This window comes from Nanorana parkeri, unplaced genomic scaffold (genome assembly GCF_000935625.1).
Source record: "Nanorana parkeri isolate BGI_ZX_2015 unplaced genomic scaffold, ASM93562v1 scaffold737, whole genome shotgun sequence".
In the NCBI taxonomy this organism is placed as follows: Eukaryota; Metazoa; Chordata; class Amphibia; order Anura; family Dicroglossidae; genus Nanorana; species Nanorana parkeri.
Window position 1 is genome coordinate 132,563 of NW_017307005.1, and position 20,377 is coordinate 152,939.

Consider the following 20,377-nt stretch of genomic DNA (forward strand, 5'->3'; position numbering starts at 1 on the left):
TCCCGGCCAATCAGAAAGCAGAGCGGTGAGTCATTACACGCCGCCCGGCTTCCTAATTAGCCGGGAGGCCAGCTCCATGTGAATGCTCCCTTTTACCGGAAGTTCCAGTATCGTGGGTAAGTATCGGAGCATTTGGCATACTCGCCCAAATACTCAGTATCGGCACCTATACCAGTATTGGTATCGGTGCATCCCTATTTGCTATATATATCGATTTGATGAGTGCAAAAATCCAGTGAGCTCCTCACTTCTTGCACACTTGGTTTCATTATTTTTAGCAGACAGCATTATCAAACCTGCCCAGCTTTCTATGTGCAATACATAACATCTTTCTTCTAGGTTAATGCGATATAAAAGTCTATTTCAAATGCTGATTAAATCACTTACAATGGATGCTGCTGCTTGATGTTTAAAAGTTTTAGCTTCTTGCACAGTCAGCTACTCCCCTGAGCACTGGCCCTGATATCCTGTTTAAGGGTGGCTCCTTTCCCTTGCAGGGTCTTATGGAGCCCCCCTTGTATGTGCTAGTAAGTTGTGTGTGTCTCCACAAACACACGGGCACAGCAGGGCAAGCTAAGCTGCAGGAGCCTGCTCTGTCCCTTGTGATCTTGTACCGGACAGAAAGTTGAGGGAAGCCGAGCTGAAATGTAAAAATATAAGGAAATACTTTGCTGGGTATTATATATTTGTTTGATATAGAGTGATAATAGTGAAATAAAAAATTTGGGAGTTTAATACTACATTAATGAGAAGGTGAGGGGGAGGTGCTCCGTAGTCTGTAGTTCAGAACCCACATATGCTAGCCATTCAAACATATGGCCAGTTCTAAAAAGGGAGCCAGAAGCAGTGTTTTTTACAGGAAAGTCTTGAAAGTAAGTATACTAACCTACTAATATTCTTTTATTATATGTATTTCAGCAGGATTGTTACTATAGCTTTTTTTTCTGTGACTGCATTTGGAAGATTTTCCTTTCTGCCCTTCTCCGCCACATACAGTTGTCACCTGGACCGGAAGGGACAAAAACCAATAATAAAAAAAAAAAAAACCTTTACCAAAAAAATGTGTTTTTATCTGTTCTCTGTTCCACTGTCCTGACACGAAGTAAGAGGTAATTTCCCCAGCAAGGACAAAGATGGCCTGGGATCAGAGGCCCCAGCGCTTAAGCCAATATTGCCAATATTCTGACAACTACTGCCCGCCGCTGTCAAAATACATACATGACAAATGTTCAGCCCTGTCCCCTTAGCAAGAGTTAAGAAATTCCAAATCGGCCAAAACTATAACATTATATGGCCAGCCTTAGCAGCTCTACCCAAAACAAACAACAAAAATTAGCTGGAGTTGGCTGTACATTTGAGCCCAGGTACACTTAGTACCCTAAAAAATGTTTGTGTTAACAAAAATAAAGTTTTACTAATAATAATGAGAATAAAGTAAAACATTTCAAAGCAGACAAGACTTCTTTAGAAGTGTAATGTGATGCTGGGATTTGACACCGGAATCTGTGAACTGAGGAATACAGTGATTAGAAAGGAAAATACAGTTGCTCACGCAGAATGAAATTTTGCTTGCGGCACAGCAGGCACATTCATTTCCCAAAACTTTGGATACTTTAATCTAAGGTAATCTTAATGAAACAGTTTAAACTGGTTTTACATTTGATTCTTGAAAGTTTCACCTTTTTCTCAAACCTAAAAGCGAGGAAAATGTGAAACAGTCTACGAGGCTTTAAATACTCGCTGTTCATTGAAGTCTTCTGAGCTCATCTGGTTTGAATACAACAGAGCATTAAAGAAACTGGAGGTATAGACTGTGCTGATTTTACAGCAAAAATACCTCAAATAATTACACAGCAGGTATTCAACTGTGGAAATGCAAGTTCTGGGTTGATTCGATTTATTTGGTTTTGACAGTCATGCGATAGCAACTGCCAGCTGAATTTCAATAACCGAAGCGCGACATGTCAGTAGCTAAAACACTTCAAAAATGCTCTTCCTGTCAGTCACATTCTTTTTAATTGCAAACTATCGGAGCCAAAATAATCCTATCGCTGTCTACATGCTTGCTTTGTGGTGTGACCAACCGTGTTCCTCCAAATGCACAGGCATTGTTTCACCTTAGTGTCTACTGAGCCTCAACTTCAGAAAGCGCAGGCAAACCATTCAAAATGCTTCGAGTAGATTTATTAAAGGTCTTAAAGCACCCTTCAGCTCTAGACAGACAGTGCTGAATACAGATTATATTAGAAATATTGGATGTAGCTGTGAAAAAAACAAAACAAAAAAACTTTCAGCAGAATTTACGCAAGCTTCAGCACTACTTGTAGTTTGGTCAAGTCCTCTAAAAGCTTGTAACACCTACAGCCAGTATTCCCATTTAAATGTTACTGGATGCTTCCACACTGGAGCTGAGGGACGGTTTCATATATACTAGAGATGCACCGATACCATTTTTTCAAGTACTGATACTTGTCCAAGTACTCACAGATACAAGTACTGATACATTTTTGTTTATTGTCACGCGACAGTTTTTCTAAAACAATACAGACTGATGATTTCAAGACAGTGGTGGAGCGCCAGAGCCAGGTCCCAGCTGCAACCCTGGTAGTTCTCGTGAAAATGCCAAGTATCGGCACTGGTATCTGAACATCCCTATACCGTTACAAGCCCAGACAATTCAAATTGAGCAAACGACAGAAAACATACACAGCAGCATGGAAAACCTCAAAATGATAAAAAGTTCCAAGGTCTTATCTGAAACTGTTTAAACTCAAGAGTCTTCAGATAAAAGTCCAGCTAGAACCTAATGCTCCCATCTCTCAAGCCTTGCTTCTAAATCTTTAATGTAATGTGCCACCTCACTGAGTAGATAGAGAGGAAGGATGGGATAGTAAATTTAAAGCCACACTCTGGGCAAAATGATCATTTACACACTGCACTGGGAGTGCGAGAGATGAATGGCCTCCCTTATACTAGTCATACTCATGATGTTTAATCACATTTCCACTGCAAAAACAACTGAACAAGTCAATGCAACTTACTTAATACTTCATATATCTAAAAGGCAGGGATGGAACCTGGTTGGAAGTGAAAGATGCAAAAAAAACAGCTGTGTGCGCAGCCATTCTTAGTACTTAAAGCCACACTCCTGGCAACAGGACAATTTACACACCACACTGGGTGTGTAAATTATTATTTAAAAGCTGTGTGTTATGTGTAGAGGTCGACTGCAAAGTATACAAACCATACTCTGCAGCATGCAGGCTCCTGCACATAATTCCCAATGCCTGGTCACTGAAGAGAGGGAGAAATGCAAATTGAGCAGTACATCACTCCGCTTGCATCACAACATTCTGTGACTGGAGGTGGAGAGGAGGGGGTGGGATATGACATGATCTCTCCCCCTCTAGTCACAGAATATCTTATATTCTATGAAAAAAATTACAAGATATTTAAAGAATGCACAGTAGTGAGAAGGGGCAGCTGAGTGATGTACAGCTCGAGGTCACACCTCTCCCTCTCTTCAGTGTCTGGAAATCTCAACATTGTGTGCAGGATACGGCGTGCAGCAAGGCAAGCTTTTTATACTTTGCAGCCACCCTCTGCACATAACACACAGGTTTTTAATTATAATTTACACACCCAGTGTTATAAATTTGCCCAGAGTGTGGCTTTAAAAAAATATTTACATAGGCAAATTAGTCACAGAGTTATTTGAAAGTTAATCTATACATAGTCAGTATCTGGGTATCTAGATTTTAATTACCTCTGGTCATAAAAGGGTTAAGGACTAGAATACATGGTTTACCTCTAATATTAATAAGCACAGCATTTTGAAAGATGCAGAATGCAGTGTTTGAATTGTGAGCTCAATCTCATGGAGCACCATACACTCAGTCCAAATTGATCTCAATGCCCATGTATACTTACCATAAACTTACATAATTTAACTGTTACACTTTTTATAGCTCCTGTTTTAGAAAATAAGCACTAATAGGAGTTAAAATTAGGTAACCGTACTGTTGCGATATACAGTATATTCCATATGTTTACATAATTTTAAGCATAATGTTAGCTGGTACACATTATCAGCTTACTGAGCTTTGGTCACCAGTGCAGACTTGACAAAAAAAAAAAATAATAATTAGTCCATATTGAACAGCATTTAACTTTATCCATAAATAACAGAGATTACGCAAACATACCTCTGGATACTTTAATCTAAATGTTTTATGCATTTCCCTGAATCGGCTGTAACGTCTGAACACGGTCCATGTTTCCTCCAAGACGGTGATCTGCACAAGATAAAACAGATAAAGTTTTAAAAATCATCCATGCAGAGAAAGCATCTTAATGGCAGTGACATTGTCTGCAAAATACTCCGCTTCCCCTGCTACTCCGTTTGGCTGTCAGAAGTGAAAACAAACAGTAATCAATCATTCTAGGCATGGTGGAATATGCAACTCACTCCCCTTCCTTCCATGTGACAGTGCAAGAGCTTGGTGAATGGCTGCTCAGGCAGTCTGCACTGTCACATGGAGGAGGGGAGAGAGTCCTCAGCCCTGTGCAAGCTTATGATGACATCTTAAAGGTTACATAGGGGCTTTGTCTCCCTGCAGCCAAAACAAAGAGAAGACAAGTATGCACAGCTTGGGGTTAGGTAAGCTGGCATTAAAGTGAACCTGCTGCTTTACCCAACATGGACAAACCACAAGCTTGCTTTAAATTTAACCTAAGCCAAAAAACGTTATCCTTAAATTAATAATGACAGCAAAAATGTTTTTCATGATAAAAGCTGTAAAATGATGGCAATAACACTAAAATTATACCAAAAAAATCTTAGCACTGAAACACAATGCACCAAATGTTCAGCACACACATTATTCCAAACCGACCGACTACAGATGTGAAGAAATCTAAATATAAAATATAAAAATAAACAAAAAAAATGACAGGGTTACCTTTATTTCAAACTCATAGTGCTCATCTTTGCCTTGTCCACAGAGAACGTAGCGAGGAATAGTTATTTTCACAGGATCTGCAAGATCATCTGGATTCACACCTAGTGACCGCGAGACCAATTTCTACAGGCAAGCAAAAAGGGAAAGAAATGCTTAATGAGTGCAAAGAACATGGCCCATTTTTCATTAGTAAAATTGTCACTTAAAGTAAGCATTGCGGATCCAGAACAATGCTATTCATTTTCATGACCTACACAGAATGTGTGCACTGAAGGCCTGAGGTGTTGATGCCTGCCACATGCTAATAGACTCGCCAGACCTTACCTTTCTGCCATCCAAGGAATTATAGTTGTAGGCTAGGCATGTTTTTCAACTATGAACAGAACTCAAGGTCTATGCACAGAATTTTCTTGGTCATTGTTTCAAAAACCACATATATAAAAAAGGTTTTTCGCAACAGAGTGGCGAATCCATCTAATAAGAGGTGTTTGCACTTATTTATAGACTTTAACTTGTGTACTTCTATGGGGAAGCTAAATATGAACTCTAATCTGAATTAGCTATGCTGAGGGGGAGGGAAATAGGGGCCGTCGAAGTTGTTCAGAGTACTGAATATATCTCTATAGCAAGACCTCCTCTAACTCGCAAAACTGTTTCAACATCTGCCTAAAGGTTAATGAACTTAATGAGACTTGTGTATTACTGATCTGACGAGCCCCCTAGATGGAAGGAAGGGCTATCAGTTAATCAGTAGTAGAGCCAATCAGGGCTCTACTACTATGCACACTGCTGTCAGTCTAATACTGTGAACAGTCAATGAACGATAGAAATCACCAGCACTCCGGGTCACATGTCTGCCCTGATGAAGGGACCCTGTGTGGTCCCGAAACGTTGGATTATGCGATGTGTGACGTTTAGTCCAAATAAATTGACTTTTTTTGAATTTAATTTACAGAGTGCTGGTGATTTCTATCGTTCATTAACTGTTGTACACGGCGCCATCCGTGATTGTCACTGTGAGCACCACTATTTTCACTTGGACCGGAAGCGCTATAAGGAATGCAGGGGGACCTACTGTTTTCGAATACTGAGAACCTACTTCCAGGTGAGTAGAACACAGGCTAATCGTAATAGTTAACTGATGCCCCTTCACTGTCCTGTCATAGCTTTTACCTTGAACTAGGATGCATTGTAGGATGCAAAGTAGTCCACTGTGAAGTCCAGTACCTAGCTGTGCAGTGTGGCAGGAGTACCTAGAACACCAGTCTGTCTAAACACAGTTGCAAATCTCTTGGAAGTTGGAAGATGAAACCAATCTCATATTTGTTGTTCAATTGCAAATTTAGTGGTTTCCCTGAAGTGAGTTTTAAAGCTGTTCTGAAGAACCTCTCAAGTATCTCCTTTTAGTAGATAAAATATCTTCATAAAAACGCAGATTTAGATGAACAATTCTTAACCCCCTTTCTTGCTCTCCCTTGACTGTATTGTGTTGAGCTGACACGCATGCAATTCATCGTAAGAACAATAGTAGGAGACTTGTTTATACTCTGAAATGTCTGTAATAAGTCTCGGTCTATGGCATGGAAGTGATTACAATTATTTCAATGTATGGGTATTTATTTAAACCACATGAATAGAACATGATATGTATGTATTTGTAACTTATGAAAAACACACCAATGTTTTGCATTATTTTACTGCATGACTTAACATGTACTTACACTCAGGACAAAGGCCACTGTTACACTGTATGCATTTTTAATAAAATATAACCATCAACTTGTAAAGGCCTGCTGTTCTACAGTTAAAAAAAAAAGCAAGACAAAAATACCTGTGGTCCTAAGAAATCATCACCATAAATAAGAGGAAAACCACAAATATCTGCTTTGCAATAAAAAAAGGCATCCCATAAACGAAGCTCCCCTTCCCCCCAAATCCAAGCCAATCTACAATCCAGACCTCTCAGGAAACATATACTGCAATATGCGATGTGCTTGTATAAACTGGCTGCTGTTAGACTTGTGTGGCTCGGTCTGTCGAGGAGAGACTTTACAGTTATTACCTGCAGTAAGAAGATTAGTTTTTCTGCTGAGTAAAAGACAACTGCACAGCCAGAAGCAAGGAGGAAATAAAACTGGTGTCTTTAGTGTAGGCAATGATTATGTCATTGTGTTTAATTAACTCTAATATCTGTAATAGAATATACCAGGGGAATGGAAACTACAATCAAAGAAAAGAAAATGACAACACATGTAGAGTGACATTGCTGACCTCTCCTTTAGAATATGTTAGTTCTGGGACTTTCATGGTGATGCTTTGGCTTTATTGCTTTGTGAGTTACTAAATTGGACCAAGCATTGAGAAGGAAATAAAACTTTTTGGATACTTATTTGCAATATGTTTGTTCTGGGTCTGAGACTAAAAGTAGATCAGGCACAGCCAAGTAACTGGAATTTTTAAAGGAGATCTGCAATGAAAGCCCTCATACTTCTCTTAGGACAGGTGCACTAAAAAGGATTGTATGCAAAATCTGCTATTCCCTTAAAAAAGGAACTGGACTCTGGAAACTGTGCCCTATAAAATTCAGGCAGAGGGCAAATGACTATTCCCCAGTACTACATGCGGTCTCCTTGCTGCTGATCATTTCCCCATTACTAACATACAATGCCTTGTTCTGCACGGTGTCTCTGTATAGAGGTGCTCATAGAGGCAGGGTTTTGCTTGCTCATGCATGGCAGAATAAAAAGCAGCACAGTAGTGACATCATCAAATCTCAATCCAAACTCAGACTAGTGATGTCTGTGGGCTTGGTGCAAATCTAGTTTGCTGGAGTTCGCCCAAATCAGTACAAATCTGTGACTGAAACACCCCCCTCCTGGCCCAATCAGTTGTTTGGGGGGAATGCCGCAGCTGCAACTGATTGGGCCAGAAGAGGTGCGAGTCATTCACAGTTTTGCACAGGCTTAGGTGAACTGGGTTTGCACCAAGCCCATGGACATCACTACTGGAGACTAGCAGTCAGAGGTAGCACCGCCTTAGATCTTACACTGCAGATATACAGCAAGAAGGCTTTAACCCCTTTCCCTGCCCAGGGGTTTTCCCCCCCGTTTTTTGCACACGTTATAATCCACATTTAGGGCTTAAAATTACTTAAACCCCCCCAGAGGGTTATAAGTTTCCCAAAAACACAGACACAGACCCTGTAGAATAAAATGGTGGAAGTTTTGAAATTGCACGATTTTAGCTAAACCTTTTTTCAAACCCAAACATTTCAGGAAAAATTACACTTGAGTTATTTTTAGCGCCCCAAAAACACAAAATAATACTTATTTGAACTTATGCTGCATAAATGCCATGAAACGTTGGCAAAATTAGGTAACCCAAATTGTCCATAGAGGATGCTTTAAAAGCCCATACAGGTCATCGGTTTAGAGTCAACCATGAACATGGGCCCTAGAATTATTGTGCTCACTCTGGCGCATGAGGCAATACCCAACATGTGCAGCGCAATCAATGTTTTTGTACATAGGAGCACCCAATGCATGTTTATGTTACTATGTGCATGTTCGCAGGGGCAGGGAATGTAACTTTTTTTAAACATTTATTTTACTCTATTTTTACACTTTTTAAAAAAAACTTTACTTCATTGCGATCACATAGGTGGCTCACAAGCCGCCGATGTGATAGCATATTAGGTGACAGGTACTCTTAAAAAGTGACTTTATGGGTCTATTAGACCCCTAGTGTCATATTTTCACTGCATAGAAGCTATTTAAGTGCAGATTACACTCGAATAGCTTCTTCCCCGACTGCTCTAGCCAGGGAATGACAGCTGAGGAACCAGAAAAAAGGCAATCAGCATCACTTCATACTGCATTCAGCAGGGAGGTGACTGGCGAATGGATGTTCACTGATCTCACTTTCCTCTACCCACTGACACCCGTGATGCCGGTACTGGGCCTGCAGAAGGGACAGCAGAGCCCTGGAAGCAAGGAAGGGGCTGTCGGGCAGAATAAATACACTACACCTGGAAGCGATCTGGCAGCAGCCCAGCCGCCAGAATCACTTCCAGTGTAAAGCCACTGGGAGTCTATTTAGGGGGGCCTGCTGCCAGCAACGTATGCCTTACATTGCTGGTAGCAAAAGGGTTAAGGTCAGGAGTGACTAGGCACCCTCACATACCAAGAAATCCACTGCTATTTTTTAGATGGAATATAGAAAAAAAATGTACATTTTCCGGCTCCTGCTTAGGTACAAGTAAATTGCTGAAGTGCAAATCTTAATTTTTGAGAACAATCTCAAGTAACAAATGAAAGCAATAAGCAAGCTCCAAACTCTTGCCAGTTAACAAAGCAAATGTGCGAACGTCTAAAAAGTTTACCTTAGCAGGAGCTCTGTGTAATTGCCACCAGGGTATGCACACACTCTTCCATAGAGTGTCCCTGCGGATGTACCTCCAAGCATGTGCTGTGTTAATTCCTCACTCTCTATTTTGAATCATTCATAACTTTCAGACTTCCAAGGCAGGTTTGAATCAGATTTATCATAGAAGCTTTATACTACTGGCTTTTTCTTACAATTATGCTTTTCGTTTGTGAGAGGAAGCAAAAGTTGGAGTTCCAACATCATCAACAGGTGCATTCCTGTATCACCAGATTACAGATAAAATATAGAGTGGCCTAGTGCACTAATTAATTAAAGCCTACATCTCTGCTGTCTTTAGTCAAATTTACTTCTAGCCATGTAAATAAATATATTTATTTTGGGAATAAAGGGAATATAAAGTGGTTTAGTAAATAATTTACATAAATACTTAAATGAATATTATACATTCTAGCCAACCGACAGGTGGATCTTAAATTTATATTAAAGTCAAAAAGGTATTAAGTTATGCTAAATGCTGATTACATCACTTATAATAGATGCTTCGCCTTGATGTTTAAAAGTTTTAGTTTCCTGCAGAATCAGCTGTTCCCCTGAGCACTGGTCCTGACTTCCCGTTCTTGTAGAGCTGTCCTGTTCCTGTTCTCAAGCAGAGTGTTATGCAATCACCCTTGTGTGTGCTAGTAAGCTGTGTGGGTCTCCACAAAAACACAGACACAGCAAATCTCCTCCTGCTTCCCTTCTCCAAGATAGTAGATGAACAGTTGCTTGAGTCCTTTGTGATCTTGTGTTGGAGAGGAAGTTCAGGGATGCAAAGAAGCAAAAAACAGAGCGCCACCTCCATGTGTAAAATAATGTATTGGATGCACAAGAACAGATTACATTATATGTACAAATGTAGAGGAGCAAAAGCATGATCGTCATACTTTCAACTGGTCACATCGAAACCACAGAAGGGAATTCACCCTGACTACAGATGCAACCACTGCCAGCCACATTCCTGACACCAAGGCACACAGTGGCTGGAGCGTTTGCTCCTCTACATTTGTGAGTATAATTTTATCTGTTCTTGTACATCCAATAAATGATTTTACACATGGAGGCGGCACTCTGTTTTCTGTTTCTTTGCATGTACTAAAGGGAATCCCTGATCTCTGTGAGAAGCAGCCCCTGAGTTAATGAGGACCAAGACTCGGCAGGAGGATCATCTGAGGCATTTTAGCCCTGAGATAGCTACATTCTAAAAGGAAGTTCAGGGAAGCTGAGCTGAGAGACTTGGAAGCAGCTGTTCAGAAACATGATGATTGTAAGTAGTTGGGCAAAAAAAGTAAAGCAAGGCTTTGCTGCACAATATTTGTTTGATCTGGATTAATTATTGAAAAAAGTTTGAAATACTACTTTAAGGCTCCCTTTCACATGGTTTCAGCAACTCCTTTGCTCCTTTGATGTGGAAAACCTGTATACAGAGCTAAATAGCATAGCTCATTCTGAAATGCACACACAAAAATTAATGAGTCAGAGCAATGGTTTCTCCATCTGTAAGGCTCACCCAAATTTCAGTGAGAATCTGCTGTGCCTGAAAAGAGAAGTGCAACTATCTTTAGAAAAACCCACAGTTCCCTTGCAATACTTTGTCTTGTATTAAAGGTTCAGGACAGGTTTGGGCATTTTTGTTGGGCTGTCAGATAAGTTTACGGCCGATATCCTCAGCAGCATACCATCAGACTAGCAGCAAGGCTGGAAATATTTAGCAAATTGTTTACTGTACATCAAGGTAAGAAGGTATACATGCTGTCTGCAGGGAACAATAACATGAGTGTGTGTGGCTGCCACACTGGAGAAAGAATAAAATGGCAGATTCAAATCTGGCCACCACATACCACCATAGACAGATAGGTTTATTCTGTATTTGCCTATCCCTATCAAATACTGATTTGTCAATCCAGTAATGGTACTTCCCAGACCCCACCCCTCCTAATTAAATGAGTTTAGCAATTGTTTACAATATTTCTATTGTGATGGAGTGTGTTTAGAAAGGACTCAGATGCATATAATATGAAAAATATTTATTTTAAATTCTTGTTGGTTTAAAAGATTCATGCAGTTCAATAGAATATTATTTACAACTTCTCCTGTGGTGATATTCATGTGTAATTCAATACTGATTTATTCTATTATATTTCTACCGATTGTTTCTGAGCCTGCTGCATTATCCTAGTTATAAAAGAAAAATCCAACAAGAAAACCCTTAAAGGAGAACTATGAGGTGAGTGAAAATCACTGAGCCTCATAGTTCGAGCCGATGTGCGACAATGAAACTGTCACACGTCGGCTCAATAGATCGGGAAGTGAGCGAACACATATCGTCGCTCGCTCACTTCTCGATCCTGTTCCTGCAGAGAGCCGTGACTGTCACTCACAGCTCCCTGCAGGGATTCCCCCCTCCCCCGTCAGATCCTCCAGCGGACGGGGCGGGTACAGCTGGCAATCACGCAGCTGGGTGGATCTCAACAGTAATGTCGGGATCCGTCCCGGCTGCAGCGGTCTCAGTATACCGCGAGCTGCAGCTCGCGGTATACTGAGCTTTGGGTCACGGGAGGACGCTAGTGACCCTTAGGAGAACTATGGGGAAAAGCACTGACCCCATAGTTCTCCTTTAATCATGTAAATTAATTCCTGAGTGACCCAGGAAATAAGCACTGGTTTAATCTCATCACCATTCTATCCAAATACCAGTTAGGTGGACTGACCCTTTAATTGTCAACATTAATCTTTGGTGGAGATCTGAACACAGAAGATTGCCAAGTGCCTGTTACTTTAACCTTCTCTTACATTTTCTTCTACTTTTTTTATTGAATTAACTCTTACCTACCCAAAACTAGATTACTCATGCTTCAGTGTTTTAGATGTCAGCATTGCTGCACCACTATATTTTATGCATTCTGACATCTCCTACATTGCCATTAAATCAAACTGATTGATCTTTGCTATGGCCTTAACTTTTCCCCATGATACATCACAAGCGTATTGCTTTCATGTCACTCGACTTAACAGATGCTTAAAAAATATCTGTCTCTATCCATGAAGGTTCAGTCTTGCCGGAAAGTCATTTTTATAGACATCTGCAGTTTTTCTCTAAATTTGCTGTGTTCAAGACTTCTGTAGATTTTCTTACTGTCTTTGCTGGTGTCGTATTACATTAATAAAAGCTAACTGCAGACTTTAAATGAAAGATGCAAGTGAATTTTGATTGATGATTGATTGAAGATTTGATTAAATGAGGACTCAATTACCTTGCTTATGCAGAATGCATATAAATGTCGACAGTGGTGGTGGGGAGAGCAGCTAGATAATCCAAGCATCAGCCTTACTGTGGGGTAAATAATAGTGAGCAGTCTAAAGGTGCCCATACACTGCTCGATTCTCGTACGAGAATTGCGGGAAATCCCGCGATCGTACGAGTATCGAACAGTGTGAACGAAGACGTGCGACCATTTCTACTGTACGGTCGCACGTCTTTTATCTAAGGAGCATGTTAGAAAACCAGCCGAGAATCGTACGATTTTCGGCTGGTTTGAACAGTGCTCGGGAGACAAATGCCGAACAGGCCGGTGCCCGTTCAGCATTGCGGTCATCGGAAGCCCGCCCCTCAGGGGGGCGGGCTTGCGATGATCGAGAGTGCGATCTGCCTGTCCAAGATGGGAAGATCGTACGTTTTTTTAATCACTTTAGAACCATCGCAAGACTAAGGTCTTGCGATGGTTGTACAGTGTATGGCCACCTTAAGGCTGGGAGCACACATGCTAAAATCACCCTCGACTGCTTGCGGTTAATTGCTAGACATGTAGTGATCAACTGTACAAATTTCTGCCATCATTAGTGATTAATCACTAGCACATGCTGCACTACATTCACTACATTGTTCCATGTGTGTAGGGATTGCTAACAATCAATCATGAGAACAAGTGCAATGATCACTTTAGCAAAAGTTGCCCATGTGTGCCTTCCCTTATACATACAACCTGGTCAATGGCTAGCTCTACAGAGGGACATCAGTCAGGGATTTCTGCCACAATCACAGATACATTAATTGCCAGTATCTAGCAATAATAGATAATTGCTAGATAATAATAATAGAACTGAAATTAATGTTTGGAGAATTGTGCAGGTTGTGCAACAAGGGCAGTCTTTGGGGGCTTCCAGTTTGCAAGGAGATATATGCAAGTGATAAAATAGAAGTCCAAAAAAACTTATCTGGTTTGATTGGCGTGGGCAGGATTAAATTTGCCAGTGAGAAGATCTTCTAGCAACTACAGCAACCAAAGCCGCCAAAGCTGACCTTGGTATTTCAGCCAAGTTACTTGTGCCATCATTCTGAGTTTTTTTTAAAATACATTCCTAAGCAGAATCCACCAAAGGGTTTATAGTATGCCATCTAGAAAATGCTTATCAGGAATATATGTGGGCCCATGAAGAGAAGGGCAGCTAGGCTGACAATCCAAGCTAAGCTTGCAGTAGTCATGCTGGGAATGGTAGGGGCTGGTGTCACAATATCATTAGGAAATATGAGGGAACCATTATGTATGCAAATGTATTGCATTATCTACTCTGCACAAGATAGATAGATAGATAGATAGATAGATAGATAGATAGATAGATAGATAGATAGATAGATAAAGAATAGGGGTGAGCAGCTCTTGGAAAGGAATACGTGTAGGCACATAGCATCAAACAGGCTCCAAAACAATACTGTAGTATCCAAAGATAGGATGTTGCACAACTAGATGGCAAATACACATACTCATTTATTTCCTGCTACAGTGCAAACAAAGGAACGTAGGTACATAGGCAAGTACAGTTTCAGATGTCCCCACCCTTCATTAGGTTCACAGATCTGGTGAACCTGATTAAGGACGGGAATGCCTAAAACTTGTTTGTTTGCAATGCAGCAGAACATAAATCAAGGTGTGGATATGCCATTTGGATGTACAACATCCTTTCCCTGGATAATATTATATACTCTGTTCATGTACATACATACATACATACATACATACATACATACTGTACATACACAAATATATTCACATCAGTTTAACAATAAGAGGTAGACAGCAACAGAATGGTGTATATATGTAAGTGCTACATGAAACAAGAACACGTGAGGATATAAGTAATGCAGAGCAAGGGACCTACATAGCTTTCTACACTACACATAAATCTACCGTGACAACAAGGGAACAACAGAAAGCCTTGTACAAAGAAAAAAAAAATGTATTGCACTCTTCAGTGTTACCATTACATTCTCCAGTAGAAAGGTACTTGTATGTGCTCCTCCATACATGTAAATAAAACAATCAATACGGTACATACATTTATGGACAATTCTCATGAAGGACCTTGTAATGGAGGTTGCAGTGACCCACTATGCACATAAAATACAGGAATACCTCCAAAATCTGAACGGACAATAGACTAATCTACTTCAGACATTATGACCCCGTTTTTCATTCATGTCCTTTGAGCAACTCAAAAGAAGTACAAGACTTTCTCTACTGCCTATAATGGGGTTGAGGGTTGGTGAGTGCTTCCATTCTGCTACATGATGGGATCAGAAGCAAATAAGCAGTGTTTAGTTACCCTAAAAACATATACAGTCTTAATGAATATGATTGTTGGAAGAGCAATAAAGCATAACGCCCTCATTTTGGAGGGACAAATTATTTATTGGTACCAAATCACTCTTTCCTCTTCAGTTGTCTTGGTGTAAGAAAGTTACATTACACAACCTCCAAATTATTGCATCTGCACTTGTGAGTTTTACCAATTTGTTACTTATGTTTGCATATTATTTCTTCCTTGCCAGTGTAACCGGGAACACACAGAGGGTGGGTCCATTGGCTCCAAACTATGTGCTAAAAGGTGTCGATCTTCAAATCTCACAATATTTTATTCACAATAGAAAACATATCAAATGTTTAAACTGAGAAAATGTACCATTAAAAAAAAAAAGTATTTTTGAAATTAATGGTAGCAACACTTTTCAAAAAAGTTGGGACAGAGCAACAGAAATCTGGCAAAGTAAGTAGTACATACAAGGAAGAGCTGGAAGAACATTTTGTAACAGGTCATTAACATGATTGCGTATAAAGAGAGCATCTTCGAGAGTCAGAGTGTCTCATACGTAAACATGGGCAGAGGTTCACCAATCTGTGGAAAAACTGCGTCTACAAATTGTTGAACAATTTCAAAATAAATGTTCAACGCAAAATTGCAGACACTTTAAATACATCATCATCTACAGTACATATCAAAAGATTCCACGGATCTGGAGAAATCTCTGTGCACAAGGGACAAGGCCAAAACGCGATATTGGATGCCCATGATCTTCGTGTCCTCAGACCGCACTGCATTAAAAACAGGCATTATTCTGTGATGGACATCACTGTATGGGGTTAGGAATACTTTAAAAAATCACTGTCTGTGGACACAGCTCGCCATGCCATTCAAAAATGCCAATTAAAGCTCTATCATGCAAAGAAGAAGCCATATCGGAACGTGATCTAGAAATGCTGCCATCTTTTCTGGGCCAAAGATCATCTAAAATGGTCTGTTGCTAAGTCTAAAACTGTTCTGTAGTCAGACAAATCAAAATTTTACATTCTTTTTGGCAACCATGGGTGCTTTATTCCCTGGACTAAAGAGGAGAGGGGCCTTGTGGTTTGTTAACCAACAGCACTCACTTCAAAAGCCTGCATCTCTGATGGTATTGAGGTGCATTAGTGTCTATGGAATGGGTAGCTTGCAGATCTAGAAAGGCTCCATCAATGCTAAGATTCAGATTTTAGAGCAGCGTATGCTCCTATCCAGACAATGTCTTTTTCAGGGAATGCCTTGCATATTTCAGCAGGACAACGCTAAACCGCATATGCATCTATGACAACAGCAAGGCTTCATATTAGAAGAGTCTGGGTGCTTAACTAGCCTGCCTGCAGCCCAGACCTTTCACCAATTAAAAATATTTGCCACTTCTTGAAACGTTAAAACGTTCTTAAAAGAGGAGGGGATGCTCCCCCTTGGTAAACATGGCCGTGTCTCAACTATTTTGAAAAGTGTTGCTGCCATCAATTTCACAATAACCTAATTTTTTTCTTAAAATGGTAAATTTTCAAATCACTGCATTCTGTTTTTATTAAGATTTTACAGTGTCCCAAATTTCTTTGGGATTGGGGTTGTATAATGAAAGTATAATACCTATAGATAGATAATTGCTGATTAGCTGCTGCGGTATACACCAATTTGCACTTTACTATTTACTCTTCCCTGCCCGATAAGGATTCTGTTCTACTACATGAATATTGTATTAAAGTGAAGCACTGTTGAAAATACCAAACTCAACCAATGGTTTTACTAAAATATGATGTGGTATTATAAAAGATCAGCTACACAGGAATATTCACAATTTTGCAATTGTTCCTGACAGTTGGCAGCATGGAGACAACATTAAAAAAAAAAGTAATTTTTTCCCTTTCAGAAGGGGTGGATGTTTGTCTAATATTCTTAGAATGGTACAATGGTATGTGACAATTTTAAATACAAGCAGTGCTTACTTTATTATTTGACGTGGACCTATTATTAAAATTCACAGTTCATATAAATCCTTAAGGTACATTTTAGCATTACCAAATCACATCATTATTTTAAGTGAAAATTATCCATTGCCTTCTATGAATAAAAATAAATGCTAATTTATGTGAATTAAAGCCCCACTCTGGTCAGGGATCCCCCACCCCTACCTAAACCTCCACAAACCATACCCCGACCCTTTTTAACTAATTGCAATATAAAAACAACTAACCTAAAAGCTTATTTTACTTACCTAATCTAATGTAATGTGGTTTACTGGTCACTAGCCTTGTATCTTCTGGACTGTGGCATTGAAGGGTGACTGATGGCATCACCCTGAGTCAGGACAGGCTGTATCACCCCTGGATTACAAGTATCCACTGGCGAGAGACTCTAAGCATCAAAAACTGCTTTACAAGTCCCTATTTTTTTTATTTGACAGAACAGGTAGGTAGGTAGGAGTTGTTAGCCAGGAGGGCAGGTTCATTTTGCTTGGAGATGGTCTTTAAAGTCTATTCAGCCTAGATTACATGGTTTACCATGGGCATTGTGTTTTAATGTATTTGAGATAACAGCAAGTCTATTGTTTCCAATCAGAGAAACCCTATCTGACTCCATAGCATACACTTACATGGAGCTAGGACCTCTCATCATTGCCCTGTATTTGGACACTGCAGATCATTATTCAGGGTGGCTGCTCCCACGCTAAATCTAATATTACATTTCAGCACGAAGTGCTATCTTATAGGCACACATTCCCTATTAGATACAAGGAAGATATCCTTTTTTTCACGCTTCATACATTTATCCCTTCATATGCCATCCATCAGAACCATATTAAACATCCTGTCATTTCTGAGAATTTACTGATGCCTTCAGGATAGCTGAGGCCACATATAGGCCTAAAAACTGTCAGTTAAATAACCCCCTCCATAGACCATGTCAAATAAGCCCTTAATAAACCCCATAAAAGAAAAATAAATGAAGCCTCTACTTCAAGTGCCATAAATGTGATATAATTTAAAAACAGTATGACAGGGATTATTTTTCACTCAGTGACACTTTATATATTATGGGAGAAAAAATATATTTTCGAAAGATGCCGCATTCGTTTCAAATTAATCTAAAATAAGCACAGCCCAGTTCTGAAAATGACTAATACTTGGGTAGATTTATGTGTTTAATATTTTACAGCCGTTACATATGAATATGTTCTGGTCACATTTCCCATTACACGGCAATGCGGGTAAGGTAGCATCAATCTTGACATGACAGCTCCTCCGGGCATAGAGTCATGTCATGTTGCTCGGAGTCTTGCTAGGGGTCCAAGTGTCGGCAGGGAAGGTTGTTACAAAGGAGGACTGGCCTCTGGAGCCCCGGCACACTGAAACAAAATTACACACACAGGATCGGTATGGATATCACAAGTTGCCTGCCGCAGCGACCACTTGGTGTCTGGAGTCCAGGTGTGCGGTTGAAGATAGGGAGAATAATTGAGGCAGCAATGGATCTATCAGCTGAGATACTGACACTTTACTATCTATGCTGTGTTTCAGTGATGAATAATTATGAAGGATGATATAGCACTTCTGCAGCCTGCAGATAGGTAAATGCATTAGCTTGTGGGAAATGACTATATTATTTTCTGCTCACATTTCCAACAATTTTTGCCTCTAATAGGCTGCATATTATGGGACCACATAATGCAAGCTCAATCCAACCTTCTACAGATACTCAGAAATACTCACATCATCTCTCCATCTCCAAACCAGGATATAGATATTAATCAGACTATAACTAAAATTAGGACTCTCTCCAAAGAATTATCTGCATGCCTATTGCAAAAAAGCCTGATCTTTCATTAGCTGCTGAAAATACACAGCAATTCGAGGAAAGAGAAAAAGGCATCTGGTATTTGAAATTAAAGCTTTATGCCCTCTACCTTTCTGATAAACATGACATTTTAAATTATGGTAGAAAAATAATTTCCGTCACAATATTATTTAGGTATTTTCACGTTGCCAGAATGAGCCTTTGAAGTGTCCTATGTGCTCATTAATTTTCTTTATTGCTACAGGGTATGCCATGGAGTACCAAGGTCACATTTCCATTCTGTGGCCCACAGATTACTTTAAAGCTGAACTCCAGGTGCAAATACATTCATTTAACTATTGTACTCAATAGCCACAAAGGATATAAATCCACTTTGCATGAACCAAAAGCCTTTCTAATACCAGATATTACCTTGTAAAAGCAGTGTTAATGTTATCACTGGGCTGCTCATAGCATTAGTAGAGCTGTAGATATAGGTAGGTATACAGCACATAAAAAAAAAATATTCTGCAAATTAAAAATAACACAATATATTGCTAATTTCCGGCTTGTTTTATTGTTGTTACAGTGTTTTTTCACCTTACATAAAAAAGAAAGGTACTACATGGACTTGATACATTACAAAGCTCCTCCTTCACATCCTAAAAGCCACTAAGACCAAGGCATGCACCATTTGTCAGTTACAGATTGATGCCAAGTCACATATGACTTGGCATTTCAGGTATACAGGGTGAGGTATCACAGCTGTGCCAAGTCACAGCTGTGATACCTCACCCTGTATACCTGAAAGTAATAAAGTAATACAAAAGCCTCTGTGCAGGTTCTTTATGGCACTTGTGGTCCAATTCCTGGGGCAGCAACATTGGATAGGGCATCACCAAGCCTCATGATTTTGATAACTGTAAATTCAGCAAAAGAAATTAAGGGGTGCAGGGGATGTTTCATGACCCATGAAACTGCCTCTATTTTCTTTGTTGTTACATACAGCTGAAAAGTAGTTCTGTAACTAAAAGTGGACAGCATTTTGTCTGCAATAGCTCATTTTAGCACTTTTCGCTACATTGGTCAAGGCTTGTACATAAGGCTGCCATCATTTAGAGATGGCCAGAATCAGCAAGCATGCTAAAAAAGTGGCTGTAAACTGGACACATGCATCAGGAGTCATACTAGAGATGTGCAACATGAGGCTGCTAGAGACCACAGTTATTACAGCCCCTTTAAAATTAGATGCTTACACATTTTGGCTCCCTACCACCCCCTTTAAAATCGGAATTGATTTTTTTCTCAGCAAAATCCATTATAAATGATTAGAGGAATAAAAAACATAAAAAGATAAAAAACAGATGGATAGCACAGAAAAAAGTAAAATGGAAATAAACCAAGGTCATTTAACATCTAGAAGTCAGCCTAAAGAATACTTTTCCTTCACTGGCCGAAACCCTCTAAGGGTTGCACAATAATTGCCAAAGGGCCGCATGGTGGTCACCAGGAGTACTGTATATAGTATGAATCCCATAATGACAGGTTCATGGAAATGTAAAATGTTAAGTTTCCCTGAACAGTACTTTTAGATG

The 20,377-nt window shown here is 39.8% G+C and overlaps 1 protein-coding gene across 1 annotated transcript in view; it reads right to left on the bottom strand.

Annotated features, from left to right (window-relative positions):
- The window catches only part of KIF16B (kinesin family member 16B), a 264,485-nt gene that overhangs the window by 73,069 nt on the left and 171,039 nt on the right, over positions 1–20,377 (bottom strand). The window contains exons 24-25 of the mRNA XM_018564217.1: positions 4,962–5,084; positions 4,206–4,295 (exon numbers count right to left, since the gene is read on the bottom strand). Of these exons, the coding sequence (XP_018419719.1) occupies positions 4,206–4,295; positions 4,962–5,084 (213 nt within the window). The remainder of the gene's footprint in view (positions 1–4,205; positions 4,296–4,961; positions 5,085–20,377) is intronic.